This window comes from Aptenodytes forsteri, unplaced genomic scaffold (assembly GCF_000699145.1).
Source record: "Aptenodytes forsteri isolate BGI_AS27 unplaced genomic scaffold, ASM69914v1 Scaffold142, whole genome shotgun sequence".
Lineage (NCBI taxonomy): Eukaryota > Metazoa > Chordata > Aves > Sphenisciformes > Spheniscidae > Aptenodytes > Aptenodytes forsteri.
Genome location: NW_008794598.1, coordinates 2,079,025 through 2,097,886, shown reverse-complemented (window position 1 = coordinate 2,097,886; position 18,862 = coordinate 2,079,025). Strand labels below are relative to the sequence as shown.

At 52.4% G+C, this 18,862-nt stretch overlaps 1 protein-coding gene across 1 annotated transcript in view; it reads right to left on the bottom strand.

Moving 5' to 3' along the window:
* PLXNA2 (plexin A2) overlaps nt 1-18,862 on the bottom strand; it is a 158,329-nt gene that overhangs the window by 73,315 nt on the left and 66,152 nt on the right. Inside the window, exon 4 of the mRNA XM_009272745.2 lies at nt 1,178-1,278. Coding sequence (XP_009271020.1) covers nt 1,178-1,278 — 101 coding nt within the window. The remainder of the gene's footprint in view (nt 1-1,177; nt 1,279-18,862) is intronic.

Genomic DNA, 18,862 nt, shown 5'->3' with positions numbered 1-18,862 from the left:
AAAAAAAAAAAAAAAAAAAAAAGATGCCCAGGGCGCCTGTGCTCCACATTGCTGTGCTGCTGGTGGGGGCTGCTCTGCCACCGCCCCCAGCCCCTGCCTGCGTGGAGCCTGCGGGATGCTCAGGGCCAGTGGCTGCAATGGTTCTCCTGCATCTCCTCAAGTGTGGCAACGACTCTTTGCAAACCAAGCAAGCCTCGGGGGAGCCCACAGGTCCCGAATCCAGGCTGGATTTGCAGAGGAGCCTGCCATTCACCGCTCCCCCTCCAGCACCTGCTCCTCAGGCAAGTGGCCAAGCGCTGCTGTGCGGGTCCCTGAACTCTGCCTCCGCCCCAATTTCCATGCATTTAACGGGGCTGCTCTGCAAGCTGGCACGCGGCCGGAGGGATTTCTATTCCTCTCCTCCAGCCTCCTCGAGGCTTTCCCCTCCTCCCCTGATCTGCCTCTGCCTGGTGGTCCCCCTTCCGCCTTAGGAAGTGATCGTTATTATGGCAGGGCCGAGAAAGGAAGGACACAGACACCTCCTGAATGCAGAGAGCGTTTCCTGGAGCTCCCCTGAAAAAAAAACCAAAAACCCTTAGCCCTTTGTGCCTGTTGATGTGCGTGAGGCGCTGCCAGCTCCGAGCCCTGCACTGCTGGCTCTGCCCCATGGGGGACGGCTGGAGCGGAGACCCTCTGACCTTTCCTTGCAGAATTTAAATATCTCTTCCTGATACATTTAATAGGGCTTGGTGCTCTGCTCTGTTCCAGTGCTGTAACTTCTCTGAAAGCAAAGTCCCACTCATATAATCAAGTCTACTATTGCCTTTAAAAATTCCCTGTTAATTGGGAGGGACTTGTGGCTTGGGCAAGCAGGAGTGTGCAAAACACGAGGTCTTTGTTCCTACCGGTTTAAATTCTGCTTTCCCGTCGTGTCCATGGCACCCTCTCCGTGCGGTGTGCGACACACCACTCCTAAAGCAGGAATTTGTTTTCCTTTATCTCTTCCCAGAAGCTCAGGGATTTTCGATGGCATTCCCGCTGCAATGCAGGGAACGTCCAGGGAAGGGAAGGATGGATTTAAGGAACTTCAACCTAATTCGCTTTTGCAAAGATTGCGTGGGAGGCGCTTGGGGGCACTGAAAGCTGCTTTTATCATCACCACCAGCAGCTCAAACAAAATGGCCAAGGCTGGACTTACATGTGGTGGAGCGTGCACCAGCCGCAGTGGGGGTCTCCCGAGCTCAGGCACTCCCCGCAGGTCGTGTACTGCTCGCAGGACTCCACGGGCACGCGGGACACCTGCAAAGGAAGCAAACACATGGGCTCAGTGCTCCTCTCTGCACAGCGGGCAAGCGAAATGAGAGCAGCTCCAGGTCCTGCTTCGCCAGTTTGATTCCAGTAACACAACAGCGATTCACAAATGAATTTGTTTCAATATCCCTGCAGAAGCCAGCCAAGAAGAGGAAATATTGGGGACCGAGTCATGAAGTCACTCCGTCCCTCGGGTGCTGCCACACCATGAATCACGGGCAGCCCAGAGCCCGGCTGGCCTCCCGGCGCCAGCTCACCAGAAACCATCCTGATCTCCCTGCCCAGAGACGCTCCCGGGGCGAAAGCTGCGTCCTCTCCTCCCTGATTTACAGTTTGCTACCTTACACTTGCCGCGGGGGAAGCTGCTTCAGGGAGGAAAGCTGGCAGGGAATAAAATTCATTGGGATTTTGCAGGTTGGCAGCTTATTTAGCCTACGTGTGTATTTCACTACTTGCTCCTCCTTCGCCACCCTGAGCCCTTCCAGCACCAGCATGGACTTGGCCGCCCCAGGCACGACCCCCGCATGGGCCACCCGTCTCTCCCAAGCAAGAGATGCCAGAGCAGAAGAGAGAGGGAAGTGCACAAGGGAACACCAACACAGACGGCTGCTGCAAACCCCCTCTCGCACTTATCGCACACACGAAAGGTCCCTATGCGAAGCTGAGGTGTAGCACAGTCCTGACCCGTTTATCAGCACTGAAAACCCCGAAGGCTCCAAAATGACACAAAGCCTTAACCATGGGTCGTTGGCGTGACTCCAGTGAAGAAATTCCACTTTAACCTTTCCAACCCATCCCTTGCCACCTCCGGCGGGCATGGTACGTTTGCATCACTTGTCCTGATGCTGCAGCGTGGTGCTCCTGCAATGGCCCTGCCGGTGCCAGTCCCTCTTCAATGCATTTACACTTCTATTATCAAATACTGTAAATAATTATTGCTGTCCCCAGCACAGCCGCCCTGCAGCGCAGGCTGCTCCCCTCGGGCCCCGGGAGTGATGCCTGCAACTGGCTGAAAATTAAAACAACTGTCGGCATTGCACTCGCTCTGTCCTTCAAAAACAGCGCCCGGCTCCCAGCAGCTGGGGCGCGCGGGGTGAAAGGAGCAGTGTCTCGCCAAACAACGGCCACTTTCACGCCAAGTGCTGTTGACACAGTGAGAACCCAGTTCCTCTCTAAACACGACACCAATAGGGCTGCTATTCTTCTTGTTTCCTCAGCCCTACTTAACAGCTTTTCCTAAAACAAAAATTGCGCGTGGATGTGCAGGGCTGGGTATTTTTTTTGATGAGATGAAGTCCGTGGGATGGGCACAGGGCTCAGCTTGGGGTACGCTAAGAGCAAAGCAGCCCTGGAGCTGGAATAGCGGGGCAGGGACCGAGGGGGTGTGAGAGGCAGAGCCAGGTACGCCAGGCATGCATTTAGCCTGTGATGGCTGTAAAGAGCTTCAGAAATGGAGAAGAGAAATGCAGGGTGATGGAATAGCACAGAGGTGTAAAGAAAGGGCTTGGGTTTGATTCTTGGCTGCAAAAGGCAGCCGGGGTGCCCTCCTGGGGTCTCGTCTGCGCCTCGGGTGGCCGCACGTGACACGCTTTTACCCGCTTTGCTTTTTCCCTCTCAGGACCTCAAAGCACTTTACAGACAACACGGTGGTGAGGGAGCAAGCCCACCAGCCCGGCGGCAGGCACAGCCTCCCCGGGGCGGCCGACCCAAGGTTTGGACGTGGATCTGCAGCCATGGCCCTGCAGCCATGCCCACACCCACCCCATCGCCGGCGATGATCCAAAATTTCCCAGCGCAGACCAGAGATGCAGACATCGCACTGCTCCTGGATGGGAACCCAGGAGCAAACGTATGTTTTTCAAACCAAACAAGCAGCCCATGGAGCTGCGGTGGCTCTGAGCAGCCCCTGTGGGAGTCACCAGCCGCCGCAGGATGCAGCGAAGGGAGGTTGCTGGGTTTCCCCTAAAATCCGCCCAGCAGGTTGAGCCGTGTTGGTGGGATGGCTCTCACCCACCCTGGAGGTCAGGACAGCCCCCAAATCATCGGGTACTGCTGATCCCCCACCTCTTACCCACAATGTGAGGCTTGACAGGATCTGTCCCTGTGATTTATATGCAGCTCAGGGCTTGTTTTATGTTTGTGAAGAGCTAGATGCTCTCGTGGCGCTCTATAAATAACGGAGGATTTGAATTATATGAATAACAGTTCGTTACAGATGATTTTGTGTTAGGCATTCGGGTTCTTTTTCTGCTCAGAAGCTGTGGCTTCTGCACATGATAATTCTTTAAAAATTACACAGAAATTTTGAACGATGCCTAGAGTTGCAGGTTTCTAGCCCAAATGGGACCATTTGATCTTTTCTTTGTAATGCCTGCAAATGCAGGGCAGATAACTTTACCCGTTCTCCTCTTTGTGGCATTCAGCGTTGGGTGACCGAAGCAGACCTGGCAGAGGCACGTGGGTGGGCTGGCACCGGCTGAGCTGGGGTACCTGGTCCGACCAAGGACATTGGGTGCCTCTGGGTCAGCACTTCTGTAGCCCTCACCGCTCGGATACACCCCGTGGCCGCAGGTTTCTGGTCCCTGGCTGGAGGAAGGTCTAAGACTTCGGGGAAGAACAAACCATCTGCTTTTCTTCAATACTTATGCCCGTGACTTTGAAATTCACCCTTCACAAAAATTAATGCCAGAAAACCCGCATTGCTTCCATACCCAAGTAAACGTTTAAATGAAGAAGTTCAAAAAGATTATGAACAGAAAGCTTTTAAATATTTGCATGCATGAAAAACGTTGGGGGGTTTTGCAGTACTTGCCCAGCTCTCACAGTACTAACGCATAATTGACCATCCTTACCATCCACGACCCAAATATCGAAAATATTCCGACCCTCTAAAGAATACGTTTCATTTTAATGGAAAAACAAGAGCAATACCGTTAAGAATAGGATATATCCATCTATTATCCCATACCTATCATGAACACAGAAGACTGAAAGCTATATTTCCTTCAGAGACAGTACAGAAATAAAGCTCAGATGTCCTTACTCTTCCTGATGGCAGGCTGGAAACACTCTCTTGGCTTTAAGTATTTTTAAACTGTTCTCTGCTAGCCTAATTATCATTACGAGACCAAAGCATTTGTGCGTGTGAACCGCTGTGCTGGGGAAAGAAGAGAAGACAAGGAACACCAATGTCTGCAGGTGGAAGGAAAACAAGGATTGGGGCGGGGGACAGCGGACTCCCAAGTCCAAGAACCTCCCCCCATGCCCTCTTCAGCCACGGACTGCCATCAAGGAAAGAAAAAAGAGAGGGGGGATGCAAAGCAGCAGCTGAATAGGAAGGAAATAGTAAGAAAATGAGACAGAAAAGCACTGAAAGGAAAACCAGAAGGGAAAATAAAAGAGAAGAGAGCAGAGGGATTGCTGATAGTCTCTGGTACGGCAGCGGCCATCGCTGTCACAAGCACAGCCACCCGCATATCTCCGTCCGTCAAGCATCACAGCAGCACGCTGACCTTCCTGACGATGGGAGCGGATCCTGCTCGGCCTCGAAGGAGGCGTCCGGCGAGCCCCTCCTCGCGAGTCCCTGCCTGCACACCCTCCCACTGCCCGCGCCGGCAGCGCAGCTCTGCAGCAAAGGGGGAACGAGGCTTCAGAGGATCAGTCTCGGCAGATTTTATGGCCACAGGTGGCTCAAGCGAGGAATGAAACGTTTCTGCCAGTAACCAGATACAGCAGAACCAACGAAGTCTGGAGCGGTTTGTTGCCCGCAGCCGCGAGGCGGCTGATTGCCTGGCAGCTGCCCACGGCAAGGCAGCGGAGAGGGCAGCGAGGGAGAAAGGAGAGATCCTGCCCGCGAGCTGTGCAGTGCCGGCTCTGCGGGCCCACGGCTTGCCAAAGGCAGAGAGCAGGAAAGGAGTGGGTGCAGTCATCAGGCACCCGCTCAGTAACCCCAAATCGTGGCCACCGCTGGGTCCTGCCTGCCCAGCCCTGCTCCGATGGTCACAGGCACTCGTGGCATCCCCATTCCGGCATCCCGATCCCAGCGGGCACCAGCACCTCGCAGCTATGCATAACCAATGTGACTCCCATCTGTCACAGCCTGGTCTATTTGCTCTCTCATCCTCACCGGCCCCTGGGGCAGCTCTGTGTGCAGCAGAATGGTTTATTTGGAAAGGCCTCTGGTTTTCAGTATTTAGTTTTTAAATGCAAATACTTCTCTTTGTTTACATTAGAGAAGATAGGTCAGAGGAATGCTCCTGGCACTCAGAGCAAACATCTGAGAAGGTCTATCACCACTTCGGGAGTGTATTCCCCACCCCAGATTAAGCCCCGAGAAAGCTGTTGCCTGAACTGATGAACTTATCCGCAGAGCAGGAGCACGAGGTCCTGCGGCACCCAGAGAGCAGAGCCCCCGACTTCAGCCCCCATCCTGGAGCGCTCGCAGACCTCACAGCAAAGCTTGAGCTTTCAAAAGCGGATGCCGATTTTGGATGCCTTGAGATTTCTGCTCCAGCTACCAGAAACATGAGGCAAGAAGTCCTGAAGCCAAGCAGAGGCATGCAGGAATTTTCCAAATGCAGCCTCAAATCCTGCACCTCCTTGCCTGCAAGGTGGACTGCTGCTCCCCTGCAGAGCCCGGAGACATCCGCGAGGCCATACCTCTGCTGAAGCAGGCAGCAAGTCATTTCGGGGATAAGAAAAGGTGGCAGGCACTCCACATCAGTGTGGTCACAGCGAATGCAAAATGATAAAGCAATTCAGCAGAGCTGAGGAGCATCTGCACGAAGGACAACAGCCAAGAAAACAACACTCCTGGGGAATTTCCTTACTTCTGAGGGCAGAGCCCTCCTCCCTCCAGCCCAATTGCTACCTCTCTTCCTTCTGTCCACGCCGAAACTCTGCTGCTGAGTTTTTCAGTTCCCTATTTATGAACCTGCTTCTCAATAATTAAATGATAAAGTCTCATTACCGCTTTCCTTGACTGCCTGACCCGCAACATCAGCAAAAAAACCCCAAACAAAAACCAATACAGACTCTCCAAAACACATGAACTCAAACTCTGCCAGCCCCCAGAGAAACTAAAATAAGCGCGACAATCCAGTTCCAAATAAATAAATACATAAAATAAACAAACAAAGCAAAGTTTCCATAGCTTATGCCTGCTACCAGCACAGGCCTCTGACCTCCCTGGCTGGAGACAGTGTCCCACTGCCACGGCACGCTGCCTGCAGACCCCCTCAGGGTGCTGGAGTTCAAACAGAAAATCTATTTTTAATGACTTTGGGTAGTGTAGTAGAGATGCCAACTAGTTCAATGTAATTAAAGCTATCTATCACTCAGTGAGCAGGAGCCCAAAGTTGATGAACTTTCCAATGAGATTTTATTCTTCCCTTCATTCATGAAAAAACACCACTTTGTGCTGCTGCAGGAGACACGAAAAAGTGTGGGAAGGCGCAAGGAGGACTCATCAGTTCCAGCCGCTAACGTGTCAGGGTGACAGAGCTGGGGAAAATAAAGCCAAACTTTCTCAGAGGCTTGTAAAAAGTTTGACAGACTCTTCTTCCCGCTGTTTCTCCTCCCTGTGCCTTCATGCAGAACTGTTCAAATCTGCAGTCCTCCTGTGATACCGTTTCTGCCAAGGAAAAAACCAGCGTGCAGGGCTGCGGAGCACTTGTTGCTTTGCTGAGCAAGACCTGTGGGTCCAATCCGCCCCAAGCTGTATGAAAAGTCCTACCTGGAAATGACTTATTCTCGACTCGAGCAGAGCTGGTGAAGATCTCAGACACACTAAGACTGATGCCAGCAGCGAGCCTGGAAGACCCAGCAGCGAGTGGGATGCAGCCAGTGCATCGCATAGGGGAGCAGCCAGGACACAGGGAAGAAGGCAAAGGGGGAGCGTTTTAACTGAAAAGCGTTGAGGAGCATCCCCAAAGTGCTGCCGAGCTGCCGAAGGCAGGAATACCTGCTCCATCAGGGACAGCCATTAGTCCCTGTAATAGATGAAGGCACGCACCCAGGAGCGGATGAGGGGGAGTTCTGACAGGTACAGCAGCTACTGGAGGACCTGGCTCTCCTCTCCCATGCCGCTCAGCAGAGAGAGGATTATCAGAGCTACTGAAGGGCTGTCAGAACCAAATCAATGCCTGTAACTTTTGGCAGAAAAGCAGTGAGTGGGAGAGGACACAGAGGCAACGTTTCCATGACTACAAAGGGATTATTTAATTACAGCGCTGCAGATGCATGCGGAGAAAGTCCCTTAAACTCTGATCCAAGCAACCTTTTCAATGAGTTTGGCTTTACTGCTATAAGAACCTCATTAGCATCTTATGAGGACAAGCTGTGTTTGAGCACAGGAGACCGGATAGCTTTCTTAGCAAGTAATCAGACCTTCTCCAAGCGTACCTGTCTCCTTGGCTCCCAGCTGCCCTCCACGTACAGCGCTAGGCTCCTGAAGGAGATGATGAAAGTAAGGGCAGACTCCTCTAGGAAGCAAGAAAGAGTGAAAAAACAGCAAATGCCCCACAGTAAGGCTTAATCAAGCTGTAAAATCGTCCTCAAGCCACAGTTTCCTCCATCCAACCCAGCAGCAGCTGGCAGGACTCAGGCTCAGAGCAGACTTGTGTTCTGGCACAGGGGCTCCTGCAGGCAAATGCTTTCCCGTGGTTTACAACGACTCGAGTTAATCATTCCATCAGTATGAAACATCTGAGTGAGATTTGTTGGAATAACAAAGTGTCCAGCAGAGATCCCATCCCTGCTCCCAGGAGCAGCACAGTGTCATGTAAACCTGGAGAAGGAGAAATGGGTTTTCATCTCAAACGCGGGCCGCCCGCGACCATTCACCGAATGGTCGGTCTGTTCAACCTGGCAGCTCCTCCTCTGCCCTCGGCAGGCAACGCTGCCGCATGCTTGCTGCACAGCGGACTCATGCAGGGGCAGGGTACCACCCGCCTGGCACAGGCACTGACCATGCCCCCTCCCGGATTGGGTGTCCTGGTCCCTCGCCCTCCCTCGGATCCCAGCTGTGCGTCGTAGTGCAACCCTCAGGGGTGTACATAGGGTTTGGGATCCCATGCTGCTGTTCACATGCCCACCCCACGCTCAGAGTTAGCCCCCGGCACGCCAGCGCCAGCACACGTGTCACAGCCACCGCTCCAAAGTGGCTTGGCAGCATCAGCTCTCCCTCCTGCTTTGCACGGACCATTTGCATCTGGGAAGCGAGGGGAGGGGGACGCATGGCCACCTCTATCAGCTACGGGTGTCCACTGTTACCGGAGAGCAGGCCAGCAGGAAAACCTTGTGCACGTACAAGATTAGGAAGCGATTCTTTCATTTCCAGCGTAGAAATAAAAACACTGGTTGAAGTATTTACACAGGCTTCTGGAATCAGCAAATGCAGCAAAATTTATGGATTGCATAATTAGGTCAAACCTGACCACAGAGGTGCAGCCACATGCCCGCCACGCTCACTCCCGCCCAGCTCCCCCGGGCTGCTCCTGCCCCGCATGGTGCTGGCTGGGGAGCCCGGTGCCCCCCTACACACACGGCGTGCACCGCAGCTGGGGAGTACGGGATCCTCAGCAGAGTGTCTGTCTCATTTGGGACACCAAGCTGCTCTGTCCTCCCCACAGAACCGACCCACAGAAACTCTACTGTCTTGACAAGAAAAGGGGGTAATGTGATAAATGTTTATGCACTCTAATAACAAGGAATGAGATGCTAAAGGTCTCCACCACAAAAACGAGGTTATGCTGCAATACATCCACACGTTTCCTTCCCTAGAAAACCACCACGCCTCAGGGGAGCTGCATTTTTGTTCTTGACTGCAAAAAAAAGTTCAAATGAGTTTCTGGAAATCGTGCTTTTTCCAGGCTTGCTGCACAGCACTGCCACCGAGCAGCTCCGTCCAGGCGGGAGATCCTCTGCAGCCGCTCTGTGTGCTGCTGGCACCGGCCAGGGTGACACAACCTCCCCGCTGCCCGTGGGAGGTTCCTCTGGGCTTGCTCCGGGTTTCAGGACGAGGGGCTGATGTGCCCAGAGCGGCCGCGTGGCACATCCGCACGTCCCTGCTGGGGGACATCACTGCCGCCATAAGAAGTGGCTTCTTGAAGCGTTGGCACCGTCTTCTGACGAACGGCACGCTGCTCGGCGAGACCACCCTGCCACCGCCACCCAGCCAATGAGCAGTGGCCTTTGCAGCACTGATTAGTCCAGGCCTCAGGGGAACTAATTAATAAGGATAAAAGGGGAGCAGCTTTCCAAAATTTCTGGGCTCAGGTGGGGATCAATCCAACACAGTAAACTTTCATCTCGCATCAGTTCACGGCCTCTGCGTTCAGTGCTTTGCCTTGCTGCCATGTAACTCATAGCACACTCCCTGCAGTCATTTAAAAGTTTTAACAGAAGCTCAGAAAATTAATTAAGGTGAATAATTATAAAGAGTGTGCTTCTTTCCCTCTCTATTTTGCAAGGAAGTGGCAAAAATAGAATTCTGAATAATTTTGGAGTTATAACCAATGTAATTAGGTGTTCAACGAACACTTACAATTGGGCTGCGCTTATTAAAATTACTGTTTTAGTCAGAACATTGCCAGAGAGTCATTAACAGCACAATGGTTCTATTCCCTGGGACTCTAATTAGACTTGGACGCCTCGCAGCGCAGGGGATGCCCGGCTCTGCCGCCCACTCGGCACTACAGGTGATGTCCGGCAGCACTGCGGGGACCCCGCCAAGGCTTCCTAGGTGCTTTGCAGCCCGAGGGTGCGGGGACCCGGCCAGGAGGAGAGCTAGGACAGGGGACAGAGCCCCTGGCATCAGGGGGTGGGAAGAGGTTGCTCTGCGGCACAAAACGCCTCGGTCACAGCTCTGACTCGGTATTTACTTTTGTCTGCAGCGATCACGCTGGATGGTGCAGGCAGGGGCATCTCAGTCTCTGCTGTTTCCTCCTTGGAGAGAGGATCTCAGTTCACTTTATTGAAGTCCCTTCATTTCTTCTGTGCGATGCTCTGCAGGGCTTTAGGCAGAAAAAGGCCAGGTTTGTGTTAACGCTGTCCCTAGACCATGCAAGCTTGGACAGCAAACAGCCATGCCGTCTCTAGGGCTGACGCTGGTCCCGTCAGGAGATGCCCAGCTGGGAATATTTGCAACATGAGCTACAGCAGGACAAACCTCCCCTCCTGGGGCCTGCAGCAAACGGCCGTCCCTCCGGCCCCATCTCCTGCGGGGTGTTTGCTCCCTGGGCAGCAGCACTGGTGCAAGCGCCACGCTGGCGGGTACCAGCCGCACTGACGCAGCTTGCTTCACCTTGAAATCAAAGACTGCGCTGCTCAGAGTTTGCCCCAGCACAGAAGTTCTGGGGGTTAACATTTCCATGTACATCCCCGCAGCCCTCATCAGCACCACCCCGGCCTTGGAGCACCCGCGATGTGATAATGACTGGAAGCGGGGATACCCTGGAGAGAATGGTAACGCCTGTCTGGAAACACCCCGAGCATTTATAAACAACGGCCCTGCTCCAAGCAGCTTCTTATACTGGTTTGGAAATGATGGAGGTTTCAAAGTAGGTGTCAATGCACTCTCTGTGTCAGAGAAGGGAGCTCCATGTTCTGAAACGCAGACATCCAGATCTGTTATGAAAGACCTAAATCTCAGTGGTGTGTATCACAGGAAAGCTCAGTGCCTGCTGCTTGCAATTGCCTTCAGCCGTCTGTTTTTCCTCTCTCCCCATAAAAACCACATGCTAGACAGCAGAGGCCCCTTCCCCCAAGCTGCTAGCCTAGAACTCATGAATTCAGTTAAGTTGTTAAAAAGGATTGTGGCAGGCTAAGATAAAACAGAGGAGTTTAAAATGACAAACAGACTCCTAAATGGGATTAGAGTCTTAATGAAAACAGTAATGAATGAATGAGGCAACCAAATATTACCCATTAATATTAGACAGATAGATTAGATCCCTAGGCACTGCATTTAAAAACGACATGAAATTACTTCAATTACTCTGCATTGATAAATAACAAGGCCATATTTACTGTTAAAACACATTTCCTCCGCCCTCCCCCATGCTTGCTTTGGCTTCTACGTCCCAAGAGGGAGAGCAGACCATTGAGAGGCTGAAAAAAGGCACCAGGCTGGAAGCTTCCTCCGCTCCCCTCCTTTCTGCAGGAGACCCGGGCTAGCCAGCATCCACCCCACACGTATTCCAGGGCACCTGCTGCAAAGGACTAGTCCCATCAGTCTCAAGTACTACCATCAACACCGCTACTTCAGCCCTTGCATTTCTGTGCAAGAGCCAAAGCAATCACTGCCAATTCACTTAAAACCCGATGCTCGCAGCATCCTTCCGTCTCAGAAATTCACTCTACCTTCACTTGCTGGGGGATACAGCTGCTCAGCATCCTCCTTTCCACAGGGGAAAGCAAGATTAACCTGATCAGAGGCCTATTCTAATGAAGAGATCATAGATGGATAATTCCTGGGTGCTTGGTGCCATTTACATGCTAATGATGAAAGGCAACTCTGGTAAAGGTAATGTCAACAAGAGTCCCTCGTCCTTGCATCCCAGCCCCCAGCCCGACCATCTGTTCTCTGGGTTCAGGAAAGCCCTGGAGAACAGGTTGCTGCTAGGAAAGCTGCAAAACATCCTTTCCAGCTCTGCCGCCTCGGCTTGTAAACCTTCGTGCCTGGATGAAGCCTTCTCTATGTGACTAGGGATGCTTCTCGGTAGATGCTGTGCTCAGAGCTGGATGGCCAGCCCAGCTGGCAGGATAAACAGAGCACGACTGTAAGCACACCTATGCTGGCGTGTCAAATCACTGATGCTTTGCTGCTGTGGATCTTAAATACCTTTGCAAAAAACCCTCATTCAGCCTCATAACATATCAGTAAACAAGAAAAACATAAAATATCTCATTTCAGAGATACAAGAGGAGCAGCCTGCAGAAAGTCTGCAGAGCGAATCGCTAGCAGCATGGCAAGCCAGAAAACCTGAGCCCAAACCCCAGGTCCTTGCTGCAGTCATCAGATACGTCATCTAGTGTTTTCTTAGTGAGAGGAGTGGAATAACCCCCCTGCTTCCCCTCAGCCGGGATGCACTCCCTTGGGCAAAAGCGGTTAAATGGGGCTCCCGGGTACTCCAGCTGAAATACCACTGAGCTTGGAGGATTCATGAAGTGTGGGAATGGGGGGCAGGAGGGCTGAGGGGGTTGTGTGTACCATGCAGATATAAATTAACTTCCCAGGAAGGCAACAAAACCCAGTCTTTGTGCTTTCCCACCCCGAAACAAGGGGTAAAGGAGGAAAGTGAAGAGGGAGGAATGCGCAGAGCTCTTCCCACAGCTCGGGGGATGGATGACCTTTCCAATACTATACCTGTATAAATCTTATTTAATGAAATAATAAAAAAAAGAATAAATGAAGGTTAAATCATTCCCTGCAGAAGATTTACATTGAAAACAAAGTCTGTTCAGACAGCGGTTGGTTTACACAACAGGCCTTTAACATTCCTTTCCTAACTACTAGGGTGACTCCTGACCAGCTAACCACAAGATGAGTGATAGGAGGCCTCGAAGCCAAAGGCAACTTGCCAAGACAGAGGCAGAAGAAACAGTGCTAGTCTGGGGTTTACTTTAAACACACTATTAGGGGTTTTGGTGGGTCACAAGTCACAACATGGTGGTTTTCACCCATCAAATCTTCCCCACAACATTCCCATCCTTTGGGACATGACTTCATTTTCAGTGCCACCACCAAGTCAGCACTTCAAACACCCACTTCCCCTCCCTTTGCACACCGCAGAGCAAACACCGCTGCCTGCGGCTTGGAAATGCCCCTGGGAAACTGGGAAAACTAACCAAGGACCTCCCATTATCTGAAATAAAAGCTGGAACGGTTTTTGTAGCCAGAGAAGGTTGGGCAAAGAGTTTAGCTTTCATCTTTACCTGCTTTTCCTTGGGCTGCTGTTTTGCTGCATGGGAGAAGCAGAATCAAAGAGGAGCTCTGGGGCTATGGCATTGCTTTGACGAAAGGCAGAGGTGATATAAGCTCAGAGCTTATACATAAACTTCAGAATTGCTGCATTAACGCTCCTAGTGCTGCAATGCTAAGTCACTTGTCCCTAGAAGCCATATCAGCTCCTGCTGTAAACAGTTACTTTGACATCAGCTTCTCACTGTCCGGATACAGCACTCAAAACGGTGGCATTTTGGGCAAATAATGCTATGAAACTATTTCTGCTCCATCAGAGCCTGAGGAACTTCTGCATATATTTCCATAAATATCACTGGCATCAGTACAGCAATAGATCCGGCAGACTGCGAGGGGGATCCTGCAGACTGCTCCTGAGTCTACCTACAGATCTGCTCTAGGAAAAGCTATGGGGTTGAATGGACTTTGACTGAAACCACAAAATAAATCGGCTTGCGTGAAAATTGGTAGCCCTCAGTTTCTAGCGAGGCTGGAAACGAGGGGGATGGTCCTCCCAGCTATTGAAACGTGCAACTTGTTGTCCCAGGAGGCTGAAAGTAGATGGCATTGAACAGACTCATGGAAGATCAGTTCATTAAGGGCCAACTTGGGAATGCCAAAAATCTGTGAGGATGCACCAGGAGAAGGACTGGTGGGTATATGACCTGCTTTCTGTCTTTCGCCTCAAGGCAACTGCTTCTGGCAGGACTTGGGGCACCACCACGGTGGTTCTTGCTGCCGTATGAGAGAGATGAGTCTACCAACATTTCTAAGCAAAATTTAGTCCCTGCCTTTACGTTTTTCAGCTGCAAACCTCCCATGGGAGGTGAATCCCCACCCACCTGTGGGGCAGAGGAGGTGGAAGGGGATCTTCCCTCCCCTCAGCTGCCTTCCTGCTGGAAGCCTGCACCAGAGCAGCTGCTTGAAGGGCATTTCTCTGCAGGGTAGCTGGCAAGGGACAGGGTTAATAGGCCCACTCCATGCGTGACCTCTCTTCCCTCTCTCTGAGAGCTTCTAATTACCAAGCTAAAGAAAGAGGGGCAGCCTGCAGCATCAGCCATACCCCACCGCCCTCGCCTGCCCTTGCTGATCCGATCGATAGCAGCCCGCCGGCGAAGGGAAGGGCTTCACCCCCGGGTAGCGGCTGAGGTCTCCGGGAAAGGCAACTTCTCCCATCCTACCCACACACGGAGCGAGCTAATCAAGGCCAAAGCCACCCTGGAAAAAACGGGAGCACCAGCAGGTCCCTTCTTCCAAAAAGGAGAGGAGCTTGGGGGGGCCATGAATAAATAATGCTGCTAATGAAAAGATGCCTGCGCCGCCCCGGTGCGGTGGAGGAAGCAGACCGATGACTCTATTTCTGATGCACCGGCAGCCTGACAATTGGCAAATGAACCTCTGCAGTTATCTGTTTCCCCTCTTTATTCTTTTCTCATAAAACTGGCAGGAACAGGGGTAGGAAAGAGATGCTGGCGGCAGCTGTGTTCAGTATGAAAAATGAGCAGCATATGTATGGGAGGCAGCTGGAGCCCAGCGCTCGCTGCAGAGCGAGGGACCCCACGGCTCCCTCCCGCTCCCCTGCCACACTGGTTATTTCCCTCTCTCCAGTGGGGCCCCGTGCTTAACCCTTGCCTTGCTCCGTTGCTGCATGTACTGCAATGGAGCAAATCAGCCAAACCCACAGGGACCTGAGGCTGCACCTGACGGTCACCAAGACCCAGTGCCCCTGAACGGCAGCGCGTTCCCTGCGTTTCTGGCATGCCCAGGAGCTTTAAGAGTTGTAGCCCTGCTGGAACGGGCAACACATGTACACACAAAATAATAGACCACAGCTGCTCCCAGAAGCAGATGAAACATTACCCTCAGTTTATAGATGAGGGACTAGCGCTGGAGAGAGCAGCGTAATGGGGCACAGCACAAGGGCTGCAGCCCGGCCCGAGCAGCGCCGTGTGTCCATTCCCGGGCTGCCTCGATGAACCGCTGCTGCTCTTCCTCCAGAGCCCGCTTGGCGGAAGGTCTCTGCACGGCACTTCCTAGGGACATGCAGACAAGGTCTGCAGCAACTTGCCCAAAGACGCTTTGGGCACCCCGTGTCGGGGCCAGTGTCCCGATGCCACTCCTCTCCTGGCCACCACGGAGGCAGAGCTGGAGCTCCCTCTGCCATACGGCTTCTCCCCATCCCTGCCCTTACAGCATCCCCCCTCAAGTGCCTGGCCACTTGCCACCCCTGGCACGCACGGGGACACAGAGGCCACATTTTGTTTACCCTCCTTGCCCAGGAGAAAGCTCAGGGCTGCACGGGAGGACATGTCTCGCCACCCACCTTGAAAGGGACCCCACGTGGCCAACTGGCCGCAGCACAGCAGGGTGGGCAACCCCGCATCTGCCCGCTCCGAACAGACTCGCAGGCTGTGCTCCGCGACAATGCGGGCTTTGTTCCTGGCTCTGGCACGTCCGAGGGTGTCAATGACACTGAAAAGCTTTGACTGGCCCTTTCTGTTTGTTTTCTTGGCACACGCAAGTATCATTTAAATAGCCCAACCTCAGCTCTGCCCTGCACCTCGCGTGTGACTGACATTATTATTCAACAGCAGCTTTGCCCAGAGAATGGGCTGAGCAGAAAACGACGGCTTCCAGCTCCTCCAGCTCCTCCGATGCCCGCTTACCTCTCTGCCTGCTTTCCCGGGAAAGCATCACGCATCCCAGGCTGGGCGAGCGGGAGCCTGGCCGGGAGGGCTGTGGGGCTCGTCCCACAGGATGTTGCCTTTCCAAGGGGACGGTGCGTTTTGGGGCAGTCTCGGGACAGGGAGGGGGGGATTCAGTACAGCCATCCCAGACCCTGCTCGGCTGTTTTCCATAGCTGATCATGAAGGATGGCTGCACGCTGCAACGCAGGCACGCAAGCAACCCTTGATTCCCCATTTTGTGAACCGTTTCAGGGTTCTTTGAATTGTTTAAATACTGCAGAAACCTAGGAGGAAAGTCACAGGCATGACTGGTTTGTGTAATTTTATAGAGCCTTGAAAATCCAAAGCATTTGAATGCTCTAAGTAGCTTTAAAGGTCACAGAGTCGTATCGTTACTGTTTTCACAGCCTGACCATGGTCCTACTACTCGTTTGCTCCAGGAACACTGCCATAGTCTCCGTGGCTTTTTAGTAAGTATTGCTCTCTAACTACATTAAGCTGTCCTTGCCAGTCAATTTTCTGCTACTCCATCACTTTCCCATTTGTATATCATTACATACGGCTGTCAAAAATATAATTTAGGAACCTGACCACCAGTGTGAGAAATGAACCCTCCTAAGTATATCCCAAACTCTCTAATTCTGAAAGAAAATGAGCTTTAAGCCCTTTCCCCCAAAGAAGAAAACCACTGTCCCATGGTAGTTGTAGCATGCCGGCCCTGTTATCGCACACAGGCACGCCGGCGAGGGGGGCTGATTACCAAAAATAACATCTCGGGAGACAACACGGCAAAGCTTCAGGGGCCACATCAAAATGGAGGAAAACAAAGAGCTGTCGAAACAAGCTGTTTGCTCACTCCACGCAGAAGGCATCGCGTTCGCTCCCACCACGAGCCAGGCGCGTGCCACCACAGCCAGCACGGCAGGTACCCGTGCAGCCCCTGCACACCCTCCGCCCAAAGCACCGCGGGACCAGGATGGGCTGGAGTTTAAGTTATTGTTTGCATTGAAGCCTCAAGACAATACATGTGGATTATCCCAGTTTACTACTCTGAACAAGGCATTTTACTTTTCCCGTAGGGATGCACATAGAGAAAGCACCAGCCACGCTCCGGGGCTGACCCTGTCCACATTCCGTGGCTGGTAACCTTGGGTGTCTCGCTCCATGATAAGGTGCCCGACTTGCTCTCTCAAGGCCACAGAGGAGCCCTGAAGTAACAGTTTAGACTCAAAGAGTAAATTTAGACAAACAGGAGCGTCACTGCTCCTCTGTCTTGATTCCCAGGCTGTGAAACAGAGGTGACAGGACTGCTCTGCCTCGCCGGGCAGCTGGGAAGGAGGAGGTGTGCGGCAAGCAGCGTGGGAGGGAGCCACGCCGGCAAGGAAAGGGCAGAAAACTTGAGGGACGCATCTCTGCCCATATACACACCTAGCAAAGGACAGGGGCATGATAGCACAAGTTGGGTGAGTCCGTAGAGGAAACCCCACGAGGCAAGGAGGAGGAAATGGGGTGAAGGCATGGAGCGAGGTTCAGGTCAACCCCATCTCCTGTAAAAGTCAAATCACTGCCTGAGCAGGTTTCCAGTCCCACAGAAAAGCCACATGCAGCACCGGGCATGGCCTCTGGCTCCTGGAAACGGTCCACTCTCGTGGCAGACACCAAGCCCGGAGCACCAGCCCTGTGCAGGCTGCAGGGCTGCTCAGCCTCGGAGCAAGCAGTCCTGCACGGATCCTTTTCCTGCCCTCTCCGAACACACACACACACACACTTCTGGCAGTGCAGCAGACGCCATTAATTAGCTGCTTCATCACAGGCCAGCATTAACGCTAGAGTTCTCCAACATGCAGATCAAGCCGCTGTGTCCTCGCCGAGTACGAAGGACACCCGTTAGGTCGGAGCCGGCAGCTTCTGCTTTTGCAACAAGTTACAAGAAAATCTGTCATTATTATAATACATTTACTGTTGTATAGCACTCATCTTTTCCTCCTGTTACAGAAGGTGTTGCCAAGGACCTTAAAGTCCGTCACAAACACTAACAGACAGATACAGTCGGCATCGCTGCAGCTTCCGTTCTTGGGAGGCTTTTCCCACTGTCACTGAGTCTCTCCCCTTCCCTTGACTCAAAAGACTCCTTGGTTGTTGGGGAAAGCTGCCGACACAGGACAGAGACAGGCTGGCACTTCCTACCTGTATCTAGCAAACAGAGCGCCTGCGAACGCGCCGCATGCCCCCGAGATGATCAGACTGAGCCATGTCACCTAGCAGGGAGGAGGCTCCTGCAGTTATCACAGGCACCTATCGGCTTCCCACCCTTCCCAGCGCTGGCAGCTTTTGATGCCCAAAAAACGTGTGGGAGAGACTCACTCTCTGCCATGCACCGGGAGCTGAAGAGGCGAGACGTCAGCGCTGTCAGTGCAGCAGCACAAATCGACTCCAGACATTTCATATGAAAACCCAGAGCTGTTCACATTAGTAGCTGCAGCAAGGAGACATTCGCAGTGGTTTTCACCGACAGCTATGGTTGCTCTGATTTCTTCCAGCATCCTTGGAAGCCGTGGGACAAATTTGCTGCTGGTGTAATACTTTAATTCATTTCAATAGATTTATGCTGAGACTAAATTTGGCCCTGCATATTTTACTCCCAAGCCTAGTAATCAGTAGTGGAAATAATTTGCTGTTGGCTGCTCTGATGTTGCCATCGTTTGTGCGTATCGAAATGACAAAGACATCAGGCCCTCAAAGTCCGATTGAAGAATAACTGGAAATCCAAAGTGGCACTAAATGTTATTTTCTAAATAAAATGCATTCAGTTACAGAACATGAGGCTGTAAAGCATTAAAAAAGATTAGTTAGAGTAGGAAAAAAAAAAGTATTCAAAACTTCAGAGACTTCATTATATGCACAGGATACCCTCTGTTCTTTG